Here is an 18,716-nt window from a genome sequence, read left to right on the forward strand (position 1 = left end):
ATGAGACATCATTGATGCTTTTATCTAGGTTTAGAGCAAGCTTATATTAGTGTAGTTTGCACCTATCCACACAGATGTTTCACTGGTTTAACATCACAATTAAACGGGTGCAACTAAGAGCATGTCTACACTTGCCATTTAAAGTGAAAAAAGACTCTTTTTTTGCACAAACTCCATGGGAATGTCTACACTTGCCAATGACTTTTTCCAGTGAAACTCAGAAGTTTCACTGCAAAAAGAAAACCACCTCCATGAGGTCTTACCGGTGATGCTTTTGCGGTGATGTGCAAGTGAAGACATGTTCTTCCAGTTTACAGAGCTTTTAGCCTCCACAGGACATCCCACAGTGCTAGATGACCATTCTGGCCAGCAGCTCTGCTGCTCTGACGCCAGGTAAATAGACATCCACCCCTCCCCCTGTAAAGCCATGGGAACTTTGAAATTCCCCTTCCTGTTTTCTTGGCAAGTGCTCACTTATCTGGCCAGGTGACAATGCCTGCTCCACGGAGCAACAATCCCCTGCTTGAAGCAATGCTGACCTACTGGAGCTGATCAGTGTTTGGGGAGAGGAGGCTGTGCAGGGACCCAGGATGCCCAACGATCACACCCCCGACTTCCCACAAGACCTATCACCAAATGAAGAGAGCTGCACTGCGGGATTGCTGTCCTCAGTGTGCTGCTCTCACGTTGATGGAAGTGCTGCAAATGTAAACACTCTCTGACGCCTGTGGAAGTAAGTGAATACACAAACCAGTGTTTTTCTTTCACCAGTTCACTATCACCATTTAAACTGACAGCACAAAAACTCTACAAGTGTAGTCATAGCCTATGTGTTTGAACCAGGCTTAAGGCTACACAAGGCCTTACCCATCCTTCCTTCCTTTCCACCTCCAATTGTCCCAGAAAGGACTCCTAGGAAGGAAGTGGTAATCCAATCTAGATCTGTACTGGCCATACATTCAGAGGCAGTATTCAGTAAGTGGAGACTGACGGATTTTGACCTCTCTTTGTCCTTTCATGAATTGTCTCTACAGAGCTCCACTGCAGGAAACTAAATATAATCCAGGAGGTCATCTGAGGAGAATGCCGAAATTGAAGCAACACTGCCCACCCACACAGAGGACTACACCTAGCCCCATTAACAGATTAACATTTTGTGAATGAAGTAATTGAACTTCAAGCAGCAGTTTAAATACCAAGACAATAAACCTTTGACAAGCAGCCAATGTACCCATTCCTAGTGTAGAACAAGTTCTCCTTACAGGCTTGAACACAAGCAATCATCCATTTTGAAAGACTAAGAAATGAAAGTCAAATATCAGGGGGTAACAGTGTTAGTCTGTATCCACAAAAAAAAAACAAGGAGTCCAGTGGCTGTTAGTCTTTAAGGTGCCACCGGACTCCTAAGAAATGAAAGGTCTTGACTGTTAAATTGAAATACTTACATAAGATTTATTCTTTTCCAAGTAGCATCCAAGTTCCCTTTTAGCATCTAATTACTTGTGTCTCTTCTTTCCCAACTTCAGCCTCTTCTTACTCTCTAAGGCTATGACTACACTACGAGGCTTTTAGGGACAAAAAACTTCCACACCCCATGAGCAGCAGCAGCTTTGTCGGAAAGAGAGCACTCCTGCTGACAAAGCACTGTTCACACCGGCGCTTTTCATCGGTAAAACCTTTGTCGTTCAGGGGGGTGTTTTTTTAACGCCCCTGAACGACAAAAGATTGGTCGACGACGTGTCAGTGTAGACAAAGACTAACAGAATTACTTAATACTAAATTTATAACCAGCATGAGAGATCTGCTTCCATGACCTCTTTTTTGCAGGCAGGAAAAAAATAAAAAGGATGGGCTGGGCCTTATGCAGTCAGATCCTGGAACATATGTAAATGTATTCACCACTATCCACCAGATTTATTACTAACTTTTCCAGGTTTCAAGAGAAAGGTATGTAATTCTTATACTGAGATTCTAACAGACAGTTCATGAACGACACTCAACCCCCCTCCTCTCCAGTTCAGTTTCAATACATCCCTAACAGGTTTATATAACACTGTTGTACAAATTAGATAAAGCAAAACCACAAGAGATACTTTTAATGTAGTTTGCTAAAACAGGTGCACTCCCACACAGCACTCTAAAAAGTTAACTCTGTATTACAGCAGCTACAAACCTGACTTGACATTTGAGACAGTTTTAGATTCACAAAGGCTGTGAAACAGCAAGGCATTTAAGCAAGGCTCCTCTTTAAGGATAAGTAGTTTTCCCAACTTCAGTGAGGTCACTCATGTTTAAATGTTGGTATGCAGTTAAGGACCTTGCTGAACAGGGCTAAACAGAACAATTCATTACTGTAATAGAAAAACAAGTTACCCAGTGTCTCCCACCAGCAGTACTGGTTCGCCAAACTCCAGGGCTCGTCCTACCAGAACTGCAAGCCTCCTCATCCCTTGAGTCCAGACAACATGACTAAACTCGCTGTCCATCACCGACATCTGCGTAGATGATTTAACTGCCCAACAAAGAACAAGTTGATTAGCTTTAATCACACGCATCAGGTTTTTGATTTAGTCCTTTTTGCAAACTCACCCAATAACTTTCTAACACTTTCCTCTGAGAAGAGAGAGTGAGGATACAATTTCTTCTTAAAATGCTTTTCAAGGACACTTTGAATAACATCAACCTCCTCCTGCTTCCTGACTCTGCCTGCCAGAAGCATGAAACCTGTAAATAAGGCAAGAGAAATCAGAGTGTTTTCTTTGATTCTTAAAGTGGAATGTGTGACATATGAGCAGTACAATCCAGACCAATGAATAGCTGTGACCCCTGCCCTGTAACCTGGGATGCCCTTTATAATGCCTTGCCGCTGTTGCCTCCAGCCTGGACGGCTCACAGACAGCCTCCAGCATATAAGTCACTCCCAACAAAGATTTTAGGGTCCCACTGAATCTTTCCACCAAACCATTTGTTTCTGGGTGATATGAGGTAGCTTTTAGTTGTGTCACTCCACAACTTCCATAGCTCACTGAATAGCTGAGACATAAAATTTGACCCAAGGTCAGATAAAAATCTCTTTAGGGAAATGCACTCTGCTAAAGATAGTGAAAATGGCTCTTGCCACAGATTCTGCCTCAGTCTTAGTCAGAGCTAATCCACTACCACCAAGATACAGTTCTTTCCCCTTTGGGTAGGGCCCACGATGTCCATTGTTACCCTCAAAAATGCCTCTTATATTACAAGCAAGGGGCATAGAGGAACTTTCTCGGGTACTTTTGACTTAATTCACAAAACCTGCAATAATTCCTCACATCACTCTGTATTCCTGGCCTGTATTATTTTTTCTTTAACCTGTCATCGGTTCTCTGTGCCCCCAAGTGACCAGCAAAAGGACAATCATGTGCTAGCACATAGCATGGTGCTATGTGGGCACAACCAACTGCTTACAGGGTTGCCCAGGGCTTTGGTTTTTACCCATAGGAGCCTCCCTATACAATCTCCCATCTTCTTCAAAAAACCTCTCCCCATTTTTCTTTCCTGGGGCACCCTCTGACGCTCTCTAGAGTGGGATCTATCCCTTATTCAACTGCAAAATGCTAGCAGCTGATATCTGGGACCACTCCTTCAGTCACAGGGGTTATCTCCGCCCCAGCTGGCCCTGACGGCATGCTGTTTTTCTCTGCCATGCAGGCGCCAGCCTCAGCCCCTCTCACACCTGGAAACAGTTTCCTTCTGCTGCAGAAGAGTTAGAGCAGGAATTCTCAATCTGGAGGTCATGACCCCTCGGGGATCTCATGGTGGTTACGGGGGGGTCAGAAGCTGTAAAATCCCTCCCCCAGTTTTTAATTCATAAGGAGGGTCACACTCAGAGGCTTGCTGAGTGAAAGGGGTCACTAATACAGAAATTTTGAAAACCACTGAGTTAGAGAGACCTCCCCCCCAGCAGTTTCTGGGACGTTACCACTCCCCTCTAGGATCCAACACAATATTCCCTTTGACATCTTTCTGTTACCAAATTAATAGCCTTAATCATATGCAAAATAGCATTCCCAACAAGTATTTCAATGGGGATACTACCCAGCACAACTATTGCAAAGACACTTTCTAAACCTTCCCATTCCACCTAGCCCATGCACCTTGGCTAAAAGCACAGGAATTATATGTCCTCGCACTACTAGAAGCTCCACTTTCTCATCAGGTAACATTTCAGTCTTTTGGACCTTGCGTCCCTTGACCAGAGAGATCTGGGCTCCAGTGTCTCCCCCCCTTCCCACCCCGGGTACTCCTTGCTATTTACTCTGGCAACCTTAACAACTTCCACATCGACCCCCTCAAGGTCAGTTCTCACAAAACTCATCAGGTGAGTTTAAAATAGATTGGATGGGGCTTAGTTTCTTTTAGCTGGGACATTGATTTCTCAGGTGCTCAGTAGAATTACACTAGAAACATCTTCTTGGACTCTCCTCCTTCTCAGGAGGTTTGTGATGCAAATTTCCAGGAGGGGAACAATTTGGGGGCAGGGGGCAGACTGCCTGGGCTCCCAAATACTCTCCTTTTTTCTGAGGCGTAAAACAGGATCACGCTTTACACTGGCTTTGCATCCCTCCTTCTCTGGACTGCTCTCATTGGACATCTGGGTTTGCACAAAGGAATGAGCCACGGTGGCCACTTCTTGCAAATTTTAAAGATTTATCCCATAAACTATTCCAAATCTCATCAGTGCATATACTGAGGAAATGTTCTTGAGCAAAGAGATCAAGCAATTGGCTAAAATCCTTATGCCCCGCCCCCCTTCCCTTTCCCCATTTTCTTATTAGGTCACACATCTTATAGGCATATTCGCTATGACTTGTACCATCACTTTTCTTGAAATTTCTAAATTTCAACCTATTCACTCCAGGAATAATTTAAAAAGCAGCTTTTCAAATGTTTCAAAATTCAGACTATCTCAAGGCTACCTCAATAAGCATTTCATTAAATACATTCAAAGCTTTGCAATCAGTGTGGGTACTTTTTTGTCCTCAGGAATATTATGAACCTCAGATAGCCTTTCAAAAGTGGTAGATATTCTTCAGTGAAGTCTGTTGCCTTGTATGCATGGAGGATAGGTCCATCAATGGCCTAGCCTCTGTTTGCCCAAAGTTGGAATGAGCGACAGGGGATGGATCACTTGATGATTGCCTGTTCTATTAATTCCCTCTGCGGCACCTGGCATTGGACACTGTTGGAAGACAGGATACTGGGCTAGATGGACCTTTGGTCTGACCTAGTATGGCTGCTCTTACGTTCTTATGCAGGACACAATTTGTTACAGCTGAGGGCTCCTTGAAGGGAGCAAAAGATTGGTGACTCTGGGATCTGTCCATGTTTTGCCATCATGCCAAGATTATATTTCCTCTCCTTCTCTAGGGCCTTTTTCTCTTTCAGCTCCCTGGGTCATTTATGGGTAGCTTTTCTCTCTCTTCGTTTTCCTTCTGAGCTTCCAGGGCTTGTTGGAGGGCAGCTGTTTCTTTTTCCTTCAGCTCCATGGCTCACCAGTGGGCAGCTTCGTGCTGCTGCTCTTCCGCTTGCCTGTCTTTGGCTCTTCACTCTCCTTGCCACCTTTGGTGCTCACATTCTTTATCTCTTTCTTCTTTCTCCAACCTGGCCAGTTCTAGCTTTTCAGTTGTTTCGCTGGTGTTCATACTTATGCTTTACTGTTTATATTTCCCTTACCGGAAATAAGCAAACAGAAAACAACAAACTGTAACCTCTCTTTGATTGTTTCCAGCCACCATACTTGAGACTCCCTTAAAATTGCTAGACCGGTGCTTAAAGTGTAAGCCTCATTTAAACTAAAAAAGCTGTGCATAAACCCTAGTTTGCTGCACCACTGTGACATGTCAGGATACAATCCAGACTAATGAGCAGCTGTGTCACCCCTGCCCAGTAACCTGGGGTGACCTTTACAATGCCTGGCTGCTGTAGTCTCCAGCCTGGACTGCTCACAGCCTCCAGCATATAAATCACTCCCAACTATGTCTGTGTATGTGCTGCAGCCAGCCAGCCAGCAGCACCCTGGCTCTTACCAGCCTGGGTTATGCTACAGGGTGACCCCAACACACTCCCAGATTTCTACCCAGAAATGTATGTCCTCTACATACTGCATGTATGCCTTCTCATGGACAGTACCAATATACTGAGTCCATTATTCCTTTAAGGTAATAATATGGTCACAACTTGTTACCCCAAACAGTTATCCAGGCACTTAAACTTGAACACACTGGATTAGATAAAACAATAAAATGAGTTTATTAACTACAAAGAGAGAGAATTTAAGTGAGTACAAGTAATGGGGCATAAAAGTCAGAAATGGTTACAAGAAAAATAAAGATAAAACACTTACCGGTACCTAATTTAACAAACTACATTAGATTCAAAGCAGTTTTCTCACCACATGCTTTCAGCAGTGTTACTGACCCAAACTCAGTCAGTCCAGACCCTTCCCCCAAAGTCCAATGGCTACTTCCTTTGTCTCTTCAGGTGCAGTGGATGCAATAGACAGGGAGAGAGAGAGGGGGGTGTTTGTCCCTCCTTTTTATATTATCGGTCCCCCTCTTGAAAAACATTTGCAGCTGAGACCCAGGGGACAAAGAATCTATGTAGAAGGCTATTCCCTGCTGGGTTTTTTTCCACCTGTTTGAACTTCCTTTGTTTTGTCTGCCTACGTGAGGATTCTGTTTACTGCTTAAATGCAAATTAAGTCAGGTGCACACTCCTTCCTTTGTTAAGGACAGACCTGATTTCTGCCTGGGCAGGGCTGTGGGGTTTGGAATATGTGTTCATAACATCAAAAAGTAGAATCTTATAATGACACATACAATGTTTCCACACATATTTTGCCAGGACAATACTGACCAGAAAATTCTGAGTTTTCAAATGACATCTTACAAGGCATACTTTGTACAGAGATTATTACAATAGTGTGCAGGGTGTGAATACAGGAGTGTATTCCATCAGAGATTATTACTGCTCAGTAACAAGGGACAAAGGTTTGTATTTGAAAAGTGGGGTTAAAAATGTTTACATTAATTCTTTAAAAAAATGAAGTATCATGAAGAACAGGAGCAAAGACCCACCATCGTTTGCTAAATGCTGAAGCCAGTCATAATCCTTCTCTGTCTGTTCTGCCAATCTGTATCTTTCAGCCCAACGAAACAGATCTCGAAGAGTAATGAAACCATGCTTCCCAGCAAACACTGTTGAACCTCTGCGATAAGACTACCAAGTGAGCAAAGAGGACGGTTAAAATTTAATATGTATTCCTCATTCAAACAAACGTCAGTGAAATGAAAGCGTAATAAATTCGTAATCCCAGCCTAAGACTTCCTCTCATTTAATAACTGGAATATAGTTTTCACTTTCTTGCAATACAGTAAAAAGGTCTAAGCACATTCAATTCTAGAAGGAAGAAAGGACAGAAGGAAGAAAGAGGTACCTCCAGTTTTATTATTGCATTTGTTTTTAAAGAAAACACATATTTTGGTAAGTAGCCAGAGCTAAGTGGTTGTTCACAACAATCTATTTCAGCACCTAGGATCTAGAAAAATGTGGGAGCACAATATTTTTTAAAGTATTTAAACAAAAATCCAAAAATGAGGCACTGGTAGCTACTGGACTTGTTTTTGCTTTTAAACAAAAACTCAAACTGAAAGGGTTCACTTAAGCCAGCAAACTTGGTTATTTTAAATTAGAGATTTCTCCGTTGTTTAGTCATACAATATTTTTTTAAAGGCCTTAGTTTTACTTCTATATTAAAAGGGGGAAGAAAAAAAAAAAAGATACCAATACCTGCAGATTCAGCATGATTTTGACGAGTTTACTGCAGTAAGAAGGTGGCAGACTGCATCGCTTGTGAAGGATTGTTTCTAGCTCAGCACTTGGCAGCTCATCAAAATGCAGCTCCACAAAACGATTCCTGAAGGCTCTGGACAACACCTAAAATGTACGTTTGGGAATGGTACTTCTGAACTTTGCTTTTTCCCTTTAATCCTTGTAAACTACATCCTGCACATACAGCCAAAGGAAGCTGAGCTACCCTGAAGGTTTAGTGATTAAAATCCAATGGGACAAGGAATAGATAGGATCGTGCTTAAACTTACAAAATGGACATTAAAGATGCAAAAGGTCTATTCTCCAGCAGTCTGAGACAACCAAATAATCAGTCAGGGCAAATTACATTTAATTACTTAGGCTCTGATTCAGCAAAGTGCTTAAAAGTGTGCTTAACATCTCTGCTGAACTGGAGCTTTAGCGTCCACCAGAGAAGCTACTGACCTGCCCTTAAAAATTCTTGGTGTGTTCTCTGACTGGCAAGTCTGAATAAAGGCTTAAACTGAACACTGCTCTCCAACTTCACTTCTCTTGTAAAGGCCACCAAATAGCAGAAGAATTAGATTATTTGCCTACCCACTCTGCTTCTTTGCCAAATTCTTCTCTGGCACCTCACAGCCAGTTGCATCCAATACTGAACTTCAAAAAAAGTGCATGTGTGTGCTGTTCATGAAATGCAGTAGTTCTTAAGCTTCATTTACAAGGAAGAGAAAGGAAGCCAGTTTTCTCATATTCATCCACAAGTGTGATGTGCTAGTCAGTCAAGACACACAGAATTTTTAAGTGTAGATCGTATCAGCATTTGGTCACTGCAACAGACATGCTAGATTAATTTTGAAACTATTGGAACTACTATATATTCTTGTTGAGGAAACTTCAAAACTCAGAAAGGTTCCTTCTACCTAGGCTGGCAACCTAGATCTCTTTCTTGAACAGGGGTTCTCCAACTGGGTGGGAGAGCATTCACCTGGGGGGTGCAGAATATATTTGGGCGGGAGTGCGTGAGAAATGTTAGGGAAAAAAAATACTTTCTGCGCACTTTCAGAGCTGGGTGGCCGGAGAGATGTGGCTGCTGGCTGTGCACCCAGGGGAGGTGGGGAGCTTACTATTACAGACACAAAGAAGGGGGCCCGCGATAAAATAAGTTGGAGAACCACTGCTCTAGAATACATATCTGTTTTATTTACACACGGGCTTTTCTATGGCATTCACAGCCCTAGCATTTGAGCACCTTATAAACATTAATGTATCTTCACAACATTTTACAGATGGCAATTTAGGCACTGAGAGACTAAGGGTATGTCTACACTGCAGCTGGAAAGTGAGATTCCCAGTGCAGGTAGACAGACAGACTCATACCAGCTCAACTTGAGCTAGCTGCCCCAGCTTGGACCCAGGGGGTCAGGAGGGCTTGGATTCTGGTGGCTACCTCAACCCACTGCCCATGCTGCAATTGTCCACACTATGATTTTTAGCACACTAGTTCAAGCTGAGCTAGTGCGCATCTGTCTATGGGTCCCGGGAATCACCTCCCAAGTTGCAGTGTGACTTGCCCAAGCTCACATAGGCAGGCAGTCCAGTGCCTTGGCTAGAAGACCATCTTCCCTTCCGCTACTCCTTTACACTTTCATATTGTTATCTGATATGTGTGAGAAAGTTTCTGTGCCACAGGTCTCTGCACCCCTGAAAGAATAATATGGTGAAGCTTTCTTCCTAATGTAAGAATAACCGAAAGCAAGAGGAGAGATCGACAAACCTTCCTGCCCCCATACAGTCCTGGTGGATTCTGTGTAGCAAACAGCATAAATCGAGGGTGTGCCCTGACAACTTCTTGTGTCTCTGTTATGAACAGCTCTCTGTTATCATCCAGCAGTCTGTTGAGTGCCTCCAGAACATCTGTAGGAGCCAAATTCAGTTCATCGAGGATAATCCAGTAGCCCTTTCTCATAGCATCAATAAGGACACCTGTGTTGGAATACAAAAGGTTCTGGTTAAAACTTTAAGGTAATCTGCATGAAAATATACAAAAAACCCAGCAAACACAAATAATCCTTGCAGCCAGTTTTACTTCAGAATAAAATAAGTTAACCCACAGCAAGATGTGCAACAGCACTGAAGCTGTTAAACCCTTTAGCTCTCCCCTCTGTCAGTGCAATGGACCAAAGAACAAGAGATGGAAGAACACCTAAAGGAACCCCTTTAACACAATAACCAGAGACCTGCACAACTGAACTAACTGCATGAAAGCTCATATTTGCATTGACACAACCGTGACCAGAGCTTTTTTCATCTCTGCGTAATATGTAAAATGGAAGGGAATTAGAGGTAAATGTGATAAGCGATAACCTTACCTTCCTTAAACATCAGCTTCCCAGAAGCGTCTGACGCATAACAGCCAATATACTCCTGGATGTCAGTATGTTCGTGATTGTTAATCCGCACACAGCGGTTCCCACTAGCTGCAGCCAACCAGCGAATTAAACTAGTTTTACCAACTGATGTCTCTCCTTGAATCAGCACTGGATGAGTCCTTCAGGGATTAGCAAAGACAATATTTTAGAAGCAGTATTTTAGGTTGACAGTAAAATATCCTGGGTGTATATGAAAAGGAAGTAATGCATCTGTACTGTTTGAAATTTTCAGAGCCTTGTGTAACAGATTATCAAGAGACTACAATTTAGCCTCTCAAGGTCTCATTTATGTTCCTCACCCAAGTCACAGAGCCAGTCAGTGTCAAAGCCAGGACATAATCTCAAATACCTTTATTCCCATATGCTAACTACTATACCATGCTGCCTCCGTCATCACTTGTGAAATCAGAGGCTGGTCGATATCAGCACTGAAACTATTTTTATACCAAGCTTTATAGGGCTTAGGTGGGACTGTACATGACAAAATTTAGGCTGTTTAAGGACAACGAAAGAAAAGCTGGTTTCATATCCTCTCAAGCATGCAGATAACTGGACTACAGTAGAACCTCAGAGTTACGAACACCGTTTGTAAAACTGAACAAAACGTTATGGGGGTTATTTCAAAAGTTTACAACTGAACATTGACTTAATACAGATTTGAAACTTTACTATGCAGAAGAAAAATGCCGCTTTCCCTCTACTTTTTAGTAGTTTACATTTAACACAGTACTGTACTGTATTTGCTTTTTTTGGTCTCTGCTGCTGCCTGATTGCGTACTTCTGGTTCCAAATGAGGTGTGTAGTTAACCGGTCAGTTCGTAACTCTGGTGTTTGTAACTTTGAGGTTCTACTGTACTTATGCTCTTGTCTTAGAATACTAAGAACAAGTGACGTGCACACGCCCCCCACAACTGCTAGCTACTGGTCAAAGGTCATTCTTGTAGCTCGGCATGCAATTCCTACAGTAGGCTTTCTGCAGGTCAGTCATGAAGGAGAATTATTCCTCTCAGAAGAAGCGTCTCATCATTTTTTAATGTTAACGCATATTTTAATCTATTAAGATTTAAGGGGCAACATTAAGTATAGAAATATAATAGAGGTAGAACTATAATAGAGGTAGGTAACCTCAATTACAGAATTGTATATTATCTTTTTAATTTTGTATTCTGACACAAAAATTTAAACAAACATACCCTGCAGACACAACTCTGACAATGTCTTTCAGATTAAGTTTAACAGAAGAAGTTAGTACATAAGTCTCATCTATCACAGGTTCCTTATCCCCCACTGAAATCCAGTAACCTTCTATTTGTACAGCTCTCCCTCCTTGGGGCTCTGGTAGTGGCTGAAAAACAGGATAGAAATAACAGATTATACAAATGTGTTTCATATTGTTTTCTAACAGCAGCAGCTATTTTTGCACTACCATAGCATCATCCATAAAAAGCAATTTACAGACATTAGCTTAATCCTCAGCACTCCTGTGGGGTATGTATTATCCCCATTTTACAGATGTTGAATCCAAGGAAGAGAAGGTGACTCGTCTAAAGTCAAGAATCTGTGCAGAGCTGTGAACAGAACCCCAGGTCCTCTGACTCCCAGTTCTGGACTTTAATGTGACATGCTATTCTGAAAAGTGACTTGTAGGAATTTCTTGAACTGAGGGGGTTACTTATTTTTATTTCATCGTTACTGGAGAGTTGTTAATTTCTAGCATCAAAACATCTCTCTAAGGAATTTAATCCCTGTATACGAACATTCAAAATAGCTCTTCATTCACCACTTTCTTCAGAAAGTCTAAATTGAAGTCACTATGTAGTGTTGCAATAGGGCCTACTCTGGCAAGCAATGAAGCCCACAAAGTCAAGAAAGAACTATTAATGTTTTAAATGACAATATTTTGTATTTCAGCCCTGCAAGTTCACTCTGTGCTCCAAGAATCAACCTGGATTCTCCCTCTTCAAGATGAAGCTCAGATTTTTGCTTCATTAGAGCACAAGCCTTTTCCAGACCAATGTGTATTACCCCTTATGTTAAAACAAAAGAAAACAAAAAAAACCCAGCAAGTTCCTCCCCAACCTCTACTTCAGAATTAGAGTCATCACTATTAAAGTTGGTCTGGTCATTCTCTGAAATTTGGCAAGATTCAGTCATATGCAAGTTCTCCACATCCTTTCAATGTTTTCAGACGAAAGAATAAGTCAGCTAAGAAAATACCATGCTTAAACCATATAGTTCAAGTTAAATGAAATAACATTCTATCAGAAACGACCAATAGGATAAAGTTTAAATGTTTGAGAACTTTTAAAATTACTAAAGCATGATCAACAAGGGAAAATGTATTTAAAAACAATCTTCCTGATAACATTAAACATCCCAAAATATTCAGAAGTTCCTACCTGCTTAAGGAGGCTTTTGATGTTGCCAGAGACAATATGCTGGCAAATTAGCTTCTGAACTATCGGGTGAGAAACTCTGTCAAGCTGTGTCAGGAAGCCCAAGCAAAAGCCCTACAAAAATAAAGTTATTTTCTATTGTGAAGTGAAAATTTCTTTAAGCTTTATTTTTTAAGGCATTTGTTTGATATCTGATGCCCTTAGAAAATATGATTTTCCTTGTATTCCTTTACCCAAGTAGATTGTGTATTGAACACACACTTAGGAACAAAATCACACAGAAAGATCATTACCTCATACAGTGAGCGCTGTATGTTTTTACATGGATTAGATGCTGCAAATCTCAAAGCCCTGCAAAGTGTTCGAAGGCTGTAGTGAGGTCTATGGCCAGTCCCATCCACCAATTTTGCTTCTGTCTCTTTTCTCACAGATAAATAGAAGCTGCAAAATAAAGAGTTAAACCAGTTACTTATTTGTATTCAGGCCAGCGGACAACAATTCCGGGCCCCAGGGCAGAACAGTCAATGGCCTGCCGAGAAAGTGATGGCTGAGGTTTACGACACTACTTTTTATCCTATTGATAACACATTAGGACTCAATATGCATAAATTGTGGCATTGCTTGATCTAGTTAACTTTTTTTTCCCCAGTTACAGCACCAGTATTAAACAAATTGTGAGCCTAAATATAAGCTATAGAATTTGTTATTTTGAATGATACAGTTAAATTAAATAAATACATTATGAAATTAATTAATATATAAAACATTTAAAGAAGCACAAAGTAAGAAAACACCTGAAGTATCAAGTAGGCTAATTAAACACCTAATCGTGATTCATGTGCAATCTAAAGACCAGGAAAGAAACTGAAACTGAATATGACTAACAAAGTTAAAATATACAATTCAATACTTGTGCTGCTGATGCTGTGGGACATCAACACCCAGAGCAATGAGGAGACAGCAGACATTGTGCGCCACATCAACCAGGAGATCTCCAAGGAGAGGGAAAACCTGCACCTCGTTCCCTGGCTGAGCGGTGGAGGTGGCCCCTCATCCTGTGCTCGAGACAGCGGCTAGCTCGTCAGCCAGTGCTAGCAGCAGCAGAAGGGGGAGGGTGGGCGCTAATCCCAGCTGCCTCTCGGCAAACAGAGAGGCTCCATTGGGTGGCTGAACTTGCTGGCTTGTGTCTGGTGAGGAGCTGCAGCCCCGGGGGAGGAAATCTGGTAGCACAGAAGGAGCTTGTTCCTCTTTAAAGTATCCCTGTCCTCAGACCCGCAGCTGTAGAGACAGCATGGCAGGCACAGCAGCCAGAGGAGGCAGCAAGCTCCCCAGTTCCCAGGCTGCTGTTGCTGAGGCTCTGCCAGACTAGCTGGGTGCGGCAGTGCTCTGGCAAACTGTTACTGTCACAACGAGGGATGGCGCTCTGTATAGCACAGCAGGATTTCTATCTTAATTTTTATTAAAAAGTACGTATCTATCCCATCCGCCTGGGCCCTTTTAAATCACCAGACCCCTGGCGATCCCTTTCCTTGCCCTGACCCCGGCCCCCGTTGGCAGGCCAGTTTGTATTTCATCGTTACTGAAGAGTTGATAATCTCTAGCATCAAAACATCTCTCTAAGGGATTTAATCCCTGTATAGGAATATTCAAAATAGCCTCTTCATTCACCACTTTCCTTGGAAGGTCTAAATTGAAGTCAGCACGCAGTGTTGCAATAGGGCCTACTCTGGCAGGCAATGAAGCCCAAAAAGTCAAGAAAGAACTATTAATGTTTTAAATGACAATATTTTGTGTTTCAGGGAGATAACCTGGTTTGCCATGTATCACTAGGTATTCACAAAGTCCTTTGAACAGATACTTTAGATTGCCCCAAAAAACTGAACTGCAGAAATTTAGCACGTTGGAGGCAACATGCCTGCTCTAAAGGAAAGAGGTTCTGTGGCAGGCAAGCAAACCATCCCCACAACTGACACATAATGATATTCTGAAGTAGCCGCCCCTTCTAACCTCTCAGATGGAGGAAAGGATTAAAGCAATAATTCTCTCTAACTGGTAATGTCAATAAACTACTTTTTGGAATGAGGATGGAAGAAAGGAAGACAAACAGCAATAAAAGGTAACATACAAGTAGTCCTAGAATAAGGAGGTTGGGTGTCATTCTTCAAAAACCTAGGGTGGGAGAGACTAATATAAAAAATTGTAGGCTGTAATTATGTATTTTCATTTGCAGCTTATTCCACTGAGGCTTCATAAAAATGTAAATAAAACCTACTTCATGATTCCTTGTACTGTGTTTTTGCTCACATTCAAGCCTTTCAGATAGTCCATGATAAGAATTAGCAAGTCTCCTTCATTCTGCAGTTCTTCTACATAAAGTTCAGTAAACCTACGAGAAAAATTAAGCTATAACACTTAGACATCTGCCTGCTGATGATAAAACAGACACTCTGAAATTTCATTATGGCCCAGTTAATCTCTCACAGAACATATAATGCTCAAAATATAGCATAAGCAGCAAATCAAATATTGATTTGTTTGTCAACATAAAGATTTATTGACTTGATATACAAATACCAACTGAACTGAAGCAGAGAATAATATGTAACTACAGGCTAAGTACTACATTGCTTAAGGACAAAGTATCAATATCTGTATTGTTTTATACAGTCTACCAAGTTCAACTCACAATACGAGAAACATGCTTTTAAAAGGAGTTTGTGGTACAGAGCTCCAGACAGCAGTTACTGAATATTAAAGTATTGGCACAGCAAGAGGGCTTTTGAAAACTGATTCTCTATATTAATCACTCAACTGCTGTGAAATATACCACACATCCAATTTTTGTGCTGTCAAGCTTACCTCGCATATTCCCTCTTTTCATAATGGAGCAACCATTTAAATAGAGAAAAACAACTCATCAAGATAAAAAGGAAACAAAGCAGCTGCATCAGCAGCAAAGTATCTACTTTAAATTTAGCTACTGAAGTGGAGTTCTAAGCCACTCCAAAAATGGCAGTAATGGGATTTCATGTTCATTGTCTCACTGACTGTGCATTAATTGTGCTTACCAAGTATAAAAATAGCATTTCTGATTGTTTAGTCCTGGAAACTCATCCTGGGATCTGAGAATCAAGTTGGGTTCTTTGCATCTCATACATCACTGCTAACAATGGTTCTGCAGGCCAAAGTAGGCCTGCTACATTTGTAAAATTCCATTGCCTTTAGTGATTTGGGAAAAATGTAATTTACTGGAACTTAAAATAAGTAATTCTGACTATAATGCAAAAGGTGAAATTTACTCCAGCTCTCTCTCTCTCTCTTATTGCTATTAGCTCTGCAAAGCTAATAGCAACAAAACCTTATTTTTGTCACTAGTGACAGCAGATGATTAACTACACACAGTGAACAGATCTCCTGAGTAAGCAGTGAAGATTTTCACGTGGTCACTTTTCAGAGTGGTATAAATTTTGTATAAGTTTCCTGACAATCAGCAGGGAAATTGCATGAGAAAGACACAGCAGGTCCAGAACTTAGCACTCACCAGGTGATGTCAGGTGTGTTACACTAGAGAAAGAAATTCTCTCAGACCCACTTTTCCCCAGCCCCAGTGGTCCTTTGAGTCCCAAATATTCCAGGTATCACACATCCACTCCCATGTCCAACTAACCTTCCTCCAACTTTTGAAGACTAAATATATAGCTCTTTGTACAGCCCATCAACACTGCTAAGTTAACAAGAATGATTACTAGAGGACTGTGAAGCACTTGCCTTTATTATTCCCAAGAGGCACAGAGCATGCTGCTACAGCCTCTTGACAACTTACATTTAAGGAAGGACTCCTAAAGAGTAACATTCTATACTATTTCGAGACCTGCTCTTTAGGTTCTGCATCAGCAGAACAGTAGTTTCCTCCTGCTATTCAATCAACATTCCTCAACTGTCTGATAACAAACACCTCTCAGAATGACAGGTTTCAGAATGGTAGCCGTGTGTCACGGAGTGTGGGGGAGTCCAGGCCTTGCACCCCCTCTTCCTGGGTTCACCATGACTCTCAGCCAGCCAGTAAAACAGAAGGTTTATTGGACAATAGGAACAGAGTCTAAAACAGAGCTTGTGGGTACAACCAGGACCCCTCAGTCAAGTCCCTCTGGGGGGCAGGGAGCTTAGACCCCAGCCTTGGGGGTTCCCTGAGTTCCACCACCCAGCACAAAACTGAAACTAAAACCCCTCCAGCAGGCTCTCTCCTCCAGCCTTTGTCCAGTTTCCCGGGCAGAGGTGTTACCTTCCCCTGCCCCCTCCTAGCTCAGGTTACAGGCTCTCAGGTATCCCATCCCCAATGAAACTCCCCAGCCACATTCTCAAGTCAACACTCCCCCCCACCCTACTGCCTCGCACCATGTTAGTCTGTATCAGCAAAAATAACGAGGAGTCCTTGTGGCACCTTAGAGACTAACAAATTTATTTGGGCATAAGCTTTCGTGGGGTAAAACCCACTTCAGCAGATGCACGGAGTGAAAAATACAGTAAGAAGAATATATATTATTTTATGTGCTATGATATATATTCTTCTTACTTTATTTTTGTTACTCTCTAAGGCATCTCTCAGAATGTCTGTCTCCTGGGGCTTCAAACACAGGTGTTGTACCATTCATGTTGACTCATGAAACTAGTCAAATTCCAAAACAGACAGCAACTTTAACTATTTTACAATCCATTCATTTTTTTTAACCTGTTTCTTATTCCTGGGGGTAGATTTCTCTTTCCAACATCCGTAGCTGGATTCATACAGGCAAACAAACGAAAACCAGGGTGACGCACCAGAGGTTCTAAAAAGAAAAATAAAGATGTTTCCCTTCTATTCACAAACACAAAAATGCAAACCAAAACTCTATAATGTAAATCAAAGACATTTCTTGGTTAATCCAAAACAGTTTAAGTCCCCCTCCTCTCTACCACTCATTGCTATCCTGCATCCTCTTTTAACTACAATGCCACTGTTTAAGACTTTAGCGATTCACCTGGTCTGGTGAGTTAGGACATATCTACAACCTTGGGGTAATGACCACTACAGGGGATGTGATTTCTAAAGTGCACTGGCATGTTGTGCATTAATTAGTCCATGTAGACCCTGTAGGTGTACACTGAAAGTTCCCTAGTACTAGCACTTTAATCTAGTACTTTTAGTGCACACCAGTAGGGTCCACAGTTAGGGAAGGATCACCTAGCAAGCCAGAGGCAGAGCTGGGAACTGTAGCCAGGTCATCACAGTCTCAGACCAGTATGCTATACACTATACTGTCTGCCCAACGTACGGAGTTCCTTCTGCATCACCTCTAGAGACATGAAATTCTTATTCAGGGATGCTCCAGACATCTGTTCAAAAAGAGAGGCTAAGAGCAAGAGCAACAGCAATTTCTGAAGACTGAAGACACTGGGGCCTTCATGTAAGTACTACTTCTCCTCTCACATAAAGAGGTGAAGTCATACTGCCAGTGCATTTGCCTTTCACTCCTTATGGAGGAAAAATTCTGCAATGATTATTTTAAGCTATATGGGAGGGGGAGTTGGCCAATTCAGATGACTTTGTTGCTACAGAACAGTGAGAAGCACTGTTATGTAAACTGGCAGCTGCATTCTGCATGAGTTGATGTTTGCATGGTCTTCAAGCTAAACCACAAGAACAGCACACAGCTGTAATCTAATCCAGAAGTGAAATAACTTTAACCGGGCTCTATACTAGGAAAGATGTGGACAAACTGGAAAGAGTCCAGAAAAGAGCAAAAAAAAAAAAAAAAGATAAAATTCATGGAGGATTCTGGTGACCAGATCTGCATGCAATATTCAAGATAGGGGCGTATCATGGATTTATATACGGGCATTATGATATTTACTGTCTTATTATCTATCCCTTACCTAATGGTTCCTAACATTCTGTTAGCTTTTTTGACTGCCATTGCACATTGAGCAGATGTTTTCAGAGAACTATGCACAGTGACGCCAAGATCTTTCTTGAGTGGTAACAGCTAATTTAGACCACATC

The 18,716-nt window shown here is 41.7% G+C and overlaps 1 protein-coding gene across 4 annotated transcripts in view; it reads right to left on the reverse strand.

Moving 5' to 3' along the window:
- Positions 1-18,716, reverse strand: part of MDN1 (midasin AAA ATPase 1) — a 164,194-nt gene that overhangs the window by 99,085 nt on the left and 46,393 nt on the right. For all 4 annotated transcript variants that reach the window (XM_075126578.1, XM_075126580.1, XM_075126579.1 and 1 more), the window contains exons 19-29: positions 17,406-17,502; positions 14,949-15,062; positions 12,970-13,117; positions 12,680-12,790; positions 11,474-11,625; positions 10,221-10,399; positions 9,626-9,834; positions 7,828-7,974; positions 7,116-7,257; positions 2,590-2,724; positions 2,374-2,512 (exon numbers count right to left, since the gene is read on the reverse strand). In XM_075126578.1, the coding sequence (XP_074982679.1) occupies positions 2,374-2,512; positions 2,590-2,724; positions 7,116-7,257; positions 7,828-7,974; positions 9,626-9,834; positions 10,221-10,399; positions 11,474-11,625; positions 12,680-12,790; positions 12,970-13,117; positions 14,949-15,062; positions 17,406-17,502 (1,573 nt within the window). The remainder of the gene's footprint in view (positions 1-2,373; positions 2,513-2,589; positions 2,725-7,115; positions 7,258-7,827; positions 7,975-9,625; positions 9,835-10,220; positions 10,400-11,473; positions 11,626-12,679; positions 12,791-12,969; positions 13,118-14,948; positions 15,063-17,405; positions 17,503-18,716) is intronic.

This window comes from Caretta caretta, chromosome 3 (assembly GCF_965140235.1).
Source record: "Caretta caretta isolate rCarCar2 chromosome 3, rCarCar1.hap1, whole genome shotgun sequence".
Taxonomy (NCBI): domain Eukaryota; kingdom Metazoa; phylum Chordata; order Testudines; family Cheloniidae; genus Caretta; species Caretta caretta.